The sequence below is a fragment of the Atractosteus spatula genome, chromosome 7 (genome assembly GCF_055471065.1).
Source record: "Atractosteus spatula isolate fAtrSpa1 chromosome 7, fAtrSpa1.hap1, whole genome shotgun sequence".
Lineage (NCBI taxonomy): Eukaryota > Metazoa > Chordata > Actinopteri > Semionotiformes > Lepisosteidae > Atractosteus > Atractosteus spatula.
This window is the reverse complement of record NC_142712.1, coordinates 54,140,751-54,153,032: the sequence shown is the minus strand read 5'-3', so window position 1 is coordinate 54,153,032 and position 12,282 is coordinate 54,140,751. Positions and strand designations below refer to the sequence as shown.

The window sequence follows — 12,282 nt, the reverse complement described above, 5'->3', positions numbered from 1 at the left end:
AGGGCCTTGCTCAGGAGCCCAGCCGAGTAGGATTCCTCTGCTAGCTGCAGGATTTGAACCAGCAACCTTCCAGCATCCTTAGCCACTTAGCCACCGCTCTGCCCCCCCGACTTCATGGTCAGGTTTTCAACTGACATAAAATACGACATAAAATCTAAGGGACTGGTTTTCAACTGACATAAAATGCGACATAAAATCTAAGTCCTAACTATTTAGTCATAAAATTCCATTGCACTATTTTGGTTGTTAAGGTTTTGGTTGTTAATCCCAGTATCCTGGATAAATTCATGCTGGGCTTGCACAGTCTGTGCAATCTATGTTTCCCGGTACTTGACCTGTTATTGTTGAACAATAACTCCAGCTGATCTGTCATGAAGTGGGACCCTTGGAGGAGTAGAGCCATGTGTCCCAAATGGGTTCTACTATGCAATGGGGGAGGAAGTGGATACCATCCTATACAGTGGTGTGAAAAAGTGTTTGCCCCCTTCCTGATTTCTTATTTTTTTGCATGTTTGTCACACTGAAATGTTTCAGATCATCAAAAAAATTGAAATATTAGACAAAGATAACACAAGTAAACACAAAATGCAGTTTTTAAATGAAGGTTTTTATTATTAAGGGAAAAAAAAAATCCAAACCTACATGGCCCTGTGTGAAAAAGTGATTGCCCCCCCTGTTAAAACATAAATCAACTGTGGTTTATCACATCTTTGGAAAGAGTTCAATTTCTCTAGTCACACCCAGGCCTGAATACTGCCACACCTGTTCTCAATCAAGAAATCACTTAAATAGGACCTGCCTGACAAAGTGAAGTAGACCAAAAGATCCTCAAATGCTAGACATCATGCTGCGATCCAAAGAAATTCAGGAACAAATGAGAAACAGAGTAATTGAGATTTATCAGTCTGGAAAAGGTTATAAAACCATTTCTAAAGCTTTGGGACTCCAGTGAACCACAGTGAGAGACATTATCCACAAATGGCGAAAACATGGAACAGTGGTGAACCTTCCCAGGAGTGGCCGGCCGACCAAAATTACCCCAAGAGCGCAGCGACGACTCATCCAAGAGGTCAGAAAAAACCCCACAACAACATCCAAAGAACTGCAGGCTTCACTTGCCTCAGTTAAGGTCAGTGTTCATGACTCCACCATAAGAAAGAGACTGGGCAAAAATGGCCTGCATGGCAGAGTTCCAAGACGAAAACCACTGCTGAGCAAAAAGAACATAAAGGCTCGTCTCAGTTTTGCCAGAAAACATCTTGATGATCCCCAAGACTTTTGGGAAAATACTCTGTGGAGTGACGAGAAAAAAGTTGAACTTTTTGGAAGGTGTGTGTCCCATTACATCTGGCATAAAAGTAACACAGCATTTCAGAAAAGGAACATCATACCAACAGTAAAATATGGTGGTGGTAGTGTGATGGTCTGGGGCTGTTTTGCTGCTTCAGGACCTGGAAGACTTGCTGTGGTAAATGGAACCATGAATTCTGCTGTCTACCAAAAAATCCTGAAGGAGAATGTCCGGCCATCTGTTCGTGACCTCAAGCTGAAGCGCACTTGGGTTCTGCAGCAGGACAATGATCCAAAACACACCAGCAAGTCCACCTTTGAATGGCTTAAGAAAAACAAAATGAAGACTTTGGAGTGGCCTAGTCAAAGTCCTGACCTGAATCCGATTGAGATGTTGTGGCATGACCTTAAAAAAGCGGTTAAGGCTCGAAAACCCTCCAATGTGGCTGAATTACAACAATTCTGCAAAGATGAGTGGGCCAAAATTCCTCCACAGCGCTGTAAAAGACTCATTGCCAGTTATCGCAAACACTTGATTGCAGTTGTTGCTGCTAAGGGTGGCCCAACCAGTTATTAGGTTTAGGGGCAATCACTTTTTCACACAGGACCATGTAGGTTTGGATTTTTTTTTTCCCTTAATAATAAAAACCTTCATTTAAAAACTGCATTTTGTGTTTACTTGTGTTATCTTTGTCTAATATTTCAATTTGTTTGATGATCTGAAACATTTCAGTGTGACAAACATGCAACAAAAATAAGAAATCAGGAAGGGGGCAAACACTTTTTCACACCACTGTATATTTGTATGTACTGTATATACTGTACAATGGGCTCAAGAATTATTGGCACTCTTGATAAAAATGAACAAAAAAGCTGCAGAAAATAAACACCACAGACAAAGACTTATATTTTATGCCCAAGAAATGTGAAAACTGTAGGTTTTTATTCAAATAGTTATTTCAAAACAAATGTTTTTAAATGAGTAAAACTATTTTTTGTTTCTAAAAACATAGGTATCAAACTTATTGGAACCCCTACATTTTTTAAAAGAAAATCTGCAATGAAATTCTGCTTATTTAGATACAACTCACCCCTAAGGAAATGAGCTTTTGGGCTTCCTGTTTCGCTAGGGTATAAAAAGAAGATGACACAAATGAGAAAACCTTTTGTCATCCATCACCATGGGGAAGGACAAAGAACTGACCAATAAAAGAAGCAAATGTTTGTCTGCATGTCTATTTCATTAAATGCCTATATAAATACAAGGAATTATCATTATAGATGGGTACTATTATTATATTCACATGTGTAATATGTCTTTGTACAGTGTACAAAGTTGGGAGTTTATATGATGCTCTCATTAGACTGTCTCGTTTAAAGTGTTTATTGCAGGAGCTCTGAGCACTGCCAAATGAATGGATGTACTCGCTCTGGTGAATCCAACTTATTTTGAACAGAGCTACGGTCCCTGAGGGGAAATCCTAAGCAAATGAGTTTATGTGTTTCCCCACCTTATTTCCTCTGGCATGATTGTTTCCTGATGGGCTGGCTAAGAGCAAGATGTAGCAGAGAGTGTGTGGAACAGGAGTGAGGCAGATGTTCTTTCTGTCTCTGGAGAAAGTGGTTCTACAGTATGTAAGATGCTTGATGCTTCGGCAGTTTTTGGTGAGATTTTTTGATAGATTCATGGCTTAATTTTCAACCAAAGTTTAAAATTGAAGGGGGTTAAATGCATATATTTAGCAGAGAAACACTTGATATTCTAGCAGCCCTTAGAGGCTTTTTAGGTTTGTATTTGGGAAGCTTTTTTAACTGCTGAAAAGCAGCCTCCCCTGAGGCATTAACTGTATTAACGAATGAGCGGATTTATTGCTGAATCGTTTCTAACCTTTGAAATTTAGACTGCTTTCATGTGCTTACTAGTGTGAACTGCAAGTGGAAGTTTTCTCTTAATGTGTCCTTAGCCTGGGAAGGATTAATCATGAAGGGTAACATTACAGCGCTTCCTAGTGTAGGTAGCTTGTGTGGAGTGGCGTGGCTGTTTCCTTTAGAGCCTTAGAGGTCTGTCCACAACTATAACTCCTCCCCTGCCTAATTAGTAGGATGAACCTGGAGCTGCCAAGTTGGCACATGTTGACTGAAGTGCTGTTATATAGACACTTAGGCCTGTGCTTGCTAAGGTCTGCTATGTAGGAGACTCATGATTTCTGAGTAATTATCAACAGAAAGTTTCTAAAGCGCACGTGAAATTGGAATGGAGCTTTGGGAAAAGCTGGCCTTCAAGAAAGCATACCCCTTGTCCCTTGGATGAATTTCACTTACAAGGAGATTATATATAAAGCTGAATAAAGTAAAGAAAAACAACTTATATTTAAATTAGCCCATTAATAGGGGGCGGTGCGGTGGCTCTGTGGCTAAAAGTTTGCTGGTTCGTATTCCACGGCCGGCAGAGGAGGCCCTTAACTCCAGCTGCTCCAGGGGTGCTGACAACGGCTGACCCTGTGCTCTGACCCCAAGCTTCTCTCCCTGTCTGTGTGTCTCAGGGAGAGCAAGCTGGGGTAAGCGAAAAGACAAATTCCTAATACAAGAAATTATATATGGCCAATAAAGTGATCTTATCTTAATAGAAGGAAATTGTACATTGTAGAGTGTATAATGATATAAGCTTTGGTAAAATTTACTATGGTGTGTTTGCTGCAGCTTGACAATATTTGTTGATCCTTGCTATATTTATGCATACTTCTTTTCAAAATGCACTATTAATGAATCTGTAACATAAATCTTTGTTTTCAAAAAGCAGTATGACCCAAAGTTGGTAAAACTTTCAACATCAGATTTAAAGCTGTTATTTAAAGGTCTGTCTTTTTAAAACTGAAGCAATCAAAACATTTCATAATCAGCTCAAGCACTAGATTTTTTTTTCTGATGAGAATCCAAAGCTCTTTGAGTGACATCAGACTGAGAATCTCTCTTAAAAGTAATTTGTTGTGACTGTTTTTGTACTTAAATTATATATAATAAAAGTGTAGTAGCAGTTATATGTGTACTTCTCTGTGGTCTAACAGGTCTGCTTAATTAAATTATATAATTGTTTGCAGAAGTTGTTGGACACCTAAAAATCACACTGTGAGTAAAGGGTACAAAATAGATAAACTAGTAAATTGTGAGTCCATGACTTCAGTGTGTTACTAAAATATTGTGAAACAAGACTGAGCCATAAAGGTTTAAAAATAAAGCACAGGCCTTAGTCCTCATTCAGCAACAGTTCAATCCTGGCAACATTCCTGAAACCTGACACTAAATTTGTAGTTCTGCTTGTCCTCTAAACGTGGCAGTTTAGTAAGTTTTTTTTTTATTCTTCTATCTTTATATTCTGTGTAGTTGCAGTATCCTTCCATATCACAATTAAAATTTTATAATACACTTTAAAGATTTTTGTCATGGTTTTTAAAAAAAAGTATAATTATGGCAAACCTTGGGACCATAATGGATTGTTGCCTAAACAATGTATCTCTATTGCCTGTCACATTAAATGTATACATGTGCATATATTTATTTTAATAGGCTATAATGTGCATTGGTTGACTTGCATTCTTCAAATTATTGTCCTCGTTTTTTTGCCAGGTCAGTATTTGAAGAGACGCTGTGGAAAAGAATTGTTGATTACTGCCTTCAGAATGCTCCTCTTCCTTATCCCAGCTCTGCTTGTAGTGAGAGTCCTTGGTGAGTTCTGTCAGATCGAATTATTCATTAAAAAACAGACCTTTTAGAAAGCACAATCTGAACGTTCAGATGTAAAGAGTTCATTTTAAAGATGTTTTGTATTTAAAGTGTTACCTTGTGTTAAATATTTATAAATCTAGGGCCTGGTTTTGGCCCCTGGCCAAAGTACTGGTCCTAGGATAAATATCCCTGTGGCTGTTTATCAACTTCAAAGTCGTGGAGTGTTATTGACTTTGCAACAGGATTTTGGCACCATGCTTTGCAGAGGGTTTCAGTGCTTGCAACAGTTGCTGGATCAACTTTGAGGCATGGGCTTTTTAACATTTCTTACTAAAGAGATTTTTATGATGGCATAAAATGCATTAGTTTCTTGCATTTGACGACACCCATCTCGAGGGGGCTGTTTTCAGCACAGCCTCCAGGGCAATACATTCTAGAGATTATAGGGGGCATCAAGACATAACTTATGCCTTAGTTTATTAGCTTTTCCATCTTATAAAATTTCTAAGAGAACTTGCAATACTTATAATGTTAAATGGTCATGATACAGTCTCCTAACCTGAATTTCAGCAGGTTACAAAGAATTTGGAAGTTTGGGTGGTATACTGTATACAGTACAGTGCATTAGAATGTCTTCTAAGACATAACACATTCTAAGACATAAGACATTCTAAGACATAAGTAACATAAATATATTATTCACTCATTTCACAGTTCTTTCATTTTCCCCCTTCAAGCTTTGTTAACTTTTTAAAGCCTTTGAAACAAATAGTTCTTTTATAAAGGCAAGACTTTCTACTTTCTTCTAGGATGAAATTCAATTTAAGCTTATTATTCTGTATCAGTGGTACTAAGTCTAATTTGACTTTACTCACCAGAGTGTCTTTTATAGACAATTGGAGGCAAGCTGAGCGTAGATTCACTTGCAATAAACCATGCATAATAAAACCTCAATTGTTGAAAACTCCTTAATCACTTGAACACATTAAGTATTGCAATTAATGTTACAATGGAAATCATTAAAAACCAGGTACGTTATGATTATTCCAATGATCCCTTAAAAGGAAAACTTAGACACTTAAACATTCATGTCTGCAATGTATGGTGTTTATAACCGCACTATAGTGCCATATGCTGCATAAACAGAGTTTCTGTGGAGTTAGTGGTCTGTAATTAATGGCATGAAATACCCCTGATTGGTGATGAAAAAATGGCATTCTCCATTAAATAGCCTTATTAACCAGTGTAACACCCCTGGTTTGTGACTTATTAAATGTGAACCTGAGATTGCTTTTCATGGGTGCTTGTGATCTGTATTGAAATTAAAGGCACTTTTTATGAAAGACCACTGCAAGAAAGCTGCTAAAATGAAATATTTGTTTCTTTTACAATTGCCTTCCTTACATACTGTAATTTTCCATTTAGATAACACTGAAATCATTAGGATCCTGTGGAGCGATGGACCTTTACGTGTAATTAAGAAAATACTTTTGTTCTAAAGTTCTGTTTCAGATTTGATTTTTGATGAATACCTCTGTTTTATTTAGGTTTAAATGGCATTACTCGGGAAATAATAAAATGTCCATCGCATAGCAGTTTAGTCCATTATAGGTTTTTATGAGCTGTAGAGCTTGTACAAAAAATTCCTGAAGCTCATAAACCCTAAAATGGTTCAAATTGCTATGCAAAGGGTGTCTTTATCCTGTGTATTATACAATTAAAGAAATGGGACAATGTATAAACATGAGAAGCTTCACAATTTTCTCTGATTCTGTCAAGGTACAGTAGGCTGCTACAGTTCCTTAACTTCTAGTTTAGGAAAAGGCTGCATTTGCTGGGTCGAAAAACAAAACCGGGATTTGTCTTAAAGCAAACCTAGACTCATGACCAAATCCCAGATGGGGATTCTTCTACTGCTGTCTTACGCAGTAGAATCCAGCAAACCTTGCTGTATTAATGAGTAACAAAATATGTATATAAAAAATAGGTTATTATAAATCAACTTTGGATAAGCCAACTAAATTAATACCAGTAACTTTATATTTATAGGAGCATGCAATGCCAAGCTGGTCTGAAAGTGTTCTGCTATATGCTGTTATATGGTTAGATGGTGACCCTGTTATCTTAAATTCATAGCCCCTGTGTTGTGGTTACCTCTTTCTCCCCAGATCCTATTTTCTGTCTCTAGTCCATCTTTTCTTAATGTTCTCACCAGCCTCAGAGCTAGTACCTTATCTCTGTTCTGTGGCCGGCAACCTTACTACTTATCATTCTCACGGGAGTTCAGTAACGTGTTATAGACAGGACATGGAACAATCCCAGATAACATTCTTGCCAGTGCCAAATGAGCAGTACATGACAGGTGTTCTTTTGTTATTGCGTTACTTTAAAGTCGCCTCCAGGTACAGATTCATGTTCTAGCTCTTGTACTGCACGTAGACTCACTACTGTATTTTGTTTCTAAGGGAAAAGAGAAGGTTATGTACTGTAGTTTATTTATATAAACTTGTGAAGCGGGGATGTTACAAGGGTTGTCGGAGAGTTGTAGTCTAACTGAATGGGCTGTGTTGAGATCATTGTCAGGATATGTTGCTCTTTTTTTAATGATAGAATTTTCTGTCTTGCTGTCTATCGTATAAACTTACTGTATTACATATGTTTTATAAGCACGGAAACGTTTGACAATACAACTAAAGCATCATATTTTGAAAATCAGTAAAGGGGAAATTGGGAAGTATGTTAACCTCACATTGGCTTAGATCTCGAATCATTTATCCGTGGAATTTATGAGCCTTGTGAACGCTTTTGTTCTTTTGCTCTCGGAATTGTCAGTTTCTCCATTTAAATCTTAAAAGCACCAAAGTTATATTGGCAAGAAAATTTAACCAGCAATACATATTCATTTTGCCTCAATCTCCGTAGGTCTAAACCAGAATTAAAATGAATAAAAAGTACATTAGCTTGCCTTACGAAACAGAGCAGCTTTAGAATGTTCTAGACAAAAAAGTTACATGAAAGCCAAAGAATATTTTGTCTTTATGTCATTACTTTTTTAATATCTCATAGGAAAATAATGAAGTCATTACATGTACCCATACACTTTTTTTATTTTTTAAGTACAATAAGTAATGGGACAGGGGAAAAGTAGTGAAGTTTTGTTTTTGCACATAGACACAAAGATACTGGAAATAATCTTGAATAGTAATTAACTGTTTATTTAGATGTTATTGTGAAATGCATTCATTTCAGGGCTCAGAGAATTAAACAGGATGAATAAAAAAGTAAGTGTCTGTATGAATATTTCTAGTATTTTTAAGAAGTTTCCTTTTTGTTCAGTGCAGTATTTTTTCCCTGAACTGTAGAAAAACACTAGTGAGCCACAAGGGGGAAGTATAAGCTCATTTTTTTACCTTCTCCACTGAACAGAATATCCAATATATGTGTGATTTATGTTTACTTTGCTAAGTAAACGGTGCCATCTAGCAGTTTGCTGTCATGTACAAACTAAGGCATGAGGTCATTATTGTATAGCTATTATTAAGGGTTATGGAAGTGTGCTGTACTAACCTTTATTTAGCTGCAGTCCTGCATTCTCTTCGTCTGGCATGATGGGACTCTAAAAAGCATTCTCTTCAGAAGAGGGAGGTATTAAAAATGTGCCTTGCAGTTCAGCTGTCAAAGGACAGGACTGTGTTGAATAATAATTGCAGGATATTTATGTGGTGCATGAAAAATGATGTTGTCATTGCTTGCTTGCCTGATGAATTAAGGGTTCCCTTGTTTACTGATAACTGTATGTCTTATTGCCAATGGATCAAGCACCCCTTGGTGGCAAATTACATATGACAGAGACTCATCAAATGAATAAGTATGCTCTTGAGCACTTCTTGCACGTGTTAACCCTTTATGTATTAACAGTACTTAGAAAAAGAACTATGTACAGTAGATTGCATATACTGTTTCTATATAAGCTTAGATTCTAATGTCAATGTCTGCTAGACCCAATGCATTGCATATGTAGCATTTTTTTAAAATTTGGTCCTTAAGGGGTTAAAATAATGTGCATATAAAATATTTTGGGGAGCATCCTAATGTAAATCAAAAGCAAAATGAATCGGTGAACAGTGTTGTGTGAATTACCTGTCATCCCTAACAGAACGACATGAAAGCTTATCCTTCCTCACAATGAGTTTTAAAAATGAGTTTATTTTATGCTGACTGTGACGTGCATGGCAATGTCTCTTATGCACTTAAAGAGAAGATGACCTATAAATACAATGCAGAGATTTAAATTGTCTGGAGCATTAATTCTCTTCAGTTTCCTGCATTGTTTCTTCAAGAGAGCACCTACTGATATTAACATCTCATAAATGCAGAGGTTTTGAAGGACAGAATTGTAGGGTAGCTAGTATATATTAAGGCATTTCTACCATTTTCTACCAATTAAGGCATTTTCTGACAAAGATGGTGGCCTAGCAGCATAAAATCCACTCAATATTAAACATTTACATGGCAGTTTTTAACACTTCATCTACTGACACTTGAGAGAACATTGAATACTTTATATACACAAAGTCTGTGTCTTTTCAATACCAATCTAAAGCTATGTTTTTAAAATTATATCTTTGGGGGCCTTCATTTTTCGTAGCTCTTAGATAATAAGAAAATGAAATTAAGTACCAGAGCACTGTGAGGATAAAGTTTTCTTTTAAAAAATCTGCATTCAGATAGTACTAAACAGGTTTATTACATGTGCAAATAAGAAAGACGTATCTTTTCAAAGTACTTTAGACAGCATTGGGTTTTTTTTTATGCACACTGGAATGATATCATTTAAAAAAATAATATCAAGAAAAAATATAGAAGGTTTGGTTTCATTTTATCTCATAGACAGATCAAGATCTAAATACATTTATTTTCAATTAAGTCTTGGAAATGCAGTTTTAGGGTCAGTAGGTCATTACAGAAAACCCAGGAAAAACATGTATGGTATGAAAAAGGGGTATGGATTGGAATAACAGGAACGTAGCAGTTGCCAGCTGGATTGGGAGGTGAAAGAATGAATGCAGAGTCCACAGTGCATTAAGGTTTGTAATACAGCCTACCAACACATAAGAATTAACAGAAAATCTTCTACTGTACCTATGGTGCAGTCAAATCTTTTGTATAGGAACTGATCTGGCTAAGTGCACAAAAGGTCCACACAAGACTAAACAAATTGTGAATCAAATATCCATATAAGTCTTGACGGCTATAGGCTAGAATCCTCGCTCGATTCCTGTTTGAAGTTTAAAAAATAAATTAAAAACAACAAACAGAAGATTATACCTGCTTATTTGCAGAAAAACAAGGACCACACACGAGTACGATTTTAGTTAATTTTTGTATATTCTCCTGCTTTGAGTGACGTGTTGTGGATTGTCAGTGTAAATAGAAAGTAGTTCAGCAAGGTTGTAGTGAACCAATACTGCTGAATCATTTATTTTTCATCAAAACATGAATAGCGCATTTAGAAATAACACTTCACCATAGTAACACAATAATCAGGGGCAGACAGTCTTAGCAGGCCAAAGTCTCTGTTAGAATCATTAAAAATGCTTTCATTCATGTTAGCTCTGAGTGTGGAGATTAATGCAGCTTCAAGTACCAAATTGTAAATGAAGAATTGCATGTGTTAAAAGCTTAATAGTACTAAAAACCACGCATACAGTAATTAAGAAATTGAACATGATGCTGCACAAAAGAAATTTGAATAGAAATGCGAAAGAGCAAATATTGTACTCTAGCATCATGATGTGGTAGATTATATGTAACATTGTGACACTATGTACACTATGATCAAACCTACAAATGATGTGAGAAATATTCTACCTCGTTTCAAGCACAGCCTTTTTACAGTTTTTATACTTTTGACATCTAATCCTGCTCTCTAAAATGAAGCCTGTTCCTGCAGGATCTCAACTGTTCAGAAGAGCTGTATCTGATCAGTAGCTGAAGGGGAGAGCTGTAAGGAGAATCATATGTTAGATAAAGATGTGTCTACAGAGCCCATTCCTTTTTGCCTTATATTCCATTTTATTGCCTTACCTTAGTGAGTATGGAGCTCTGTTGTGCAGCAGATGCCATTGTTCAGTCTAACCCTCAGAGGGAGGGTGGATAACCTCTGTTTTGATCCTTATTTCCTTTATATCTTGTTATGCAAATTACTCTATAACAATAGAGAAATATTTGCAATTCAAACCAGTTATTCAGAAAATCTACAGTAGCTTCTTTTAAAAGGATTGGTCAAGTCTTAGTATTGATAGTAAGGGGTGTATTTTCAAATACTTCACGTGATTCAATGGATAGACATTGATAGAGATTTTCATAGCACTGGTGCAAAATCATTAGCTTTCTAATCAAACATTAGTTTGCATTTTTAATATTTTTTTAATCTAGAAGAGGAGCAGCAATGTCAAATAAACACAATTCAAAGGAAAACACCAGTGGATCATGCACTGTATAATCACGTTAAACAAGAAAAACAACAAATAGACAATATAGTTAAAAAAGTGGCATTGAGCAGTCATTTATATACAGATACAATTTCTGTGTTGTGGTTATCAAAAAGTCCAGTGTCATTGTGAGGATTCCTACATGAAAAAAAGTTATTTTGTATACTGTTTTCCAGAACAAAGTGTATGTGACTGCAAAACCACTAACTGTAATTTAAAGTTATGCATTATAGAACCAGATTTAGCCATGCACTATGAAATAGTGATTGCCAATAGGTGGCAGTGTAACTGCAGATAGAAAATTAAATTTATACCAATTCAGATGCAGAGGTGAACTCCAGCAATGGCGTAGAAATGGTACTTCTGTATTGCTGAATATGTATGGCACCATCCTCTCTACATCACTATACAGTACATTGTTTAAACACCTATACCCACATAACTTGTAACTGGGGCCACAATGAAATATGAGTGTCACAACCTTCATTCGAGCACAGAATTATAAGTAACAGTAAGAGGTTTTAAAGTATTTTCACTTCCAAAAATGAAAAATAATGAATTGAGGCAACATTTTCTACCATGTAGCTTGCATTTTTAAATGTCATATTTGTATGTTCTGCCACCAAACAAAAAATGTGGATCAGAATATTTAATCATTTCCATATACACAATATCAAGAACTTATACAAGAACTTATATTTTGGTTTCTGTTTAAATAAATGTCAATTGTGAAACTGTCGAATTTTGTCTGTGACCATGAGAACCATGAAGGTCT

At 36.2% G+C, this 12,282-nt stretch overlaps 1 protein-coding gene across 6 annotated transcripts in view; it reads left to right on the top strand.

Annotated features, from left to right (window-relative positions):
- Positions 1–12,282, top strand: part of cd276 (CD276 molecule) — a 95,097-nt gene that overhangs the window by 21,200 nt on the left and 61,615 nt on the right. For all 6 annotated transcript variants that reach the window (XM_088920303.1, XM_088920306.1, XM_088920307.1 and 3 more), the window contains exon 2: positions 4,915–5,013. In XM_088920303.1, coding sequence (XP_088776429.1) covers positions 4,915–5,013 — 99 coding nt within the window. The remainder of the gene's footprint in view (positions 1–4,914; positions 5,014–12,282) is intronic.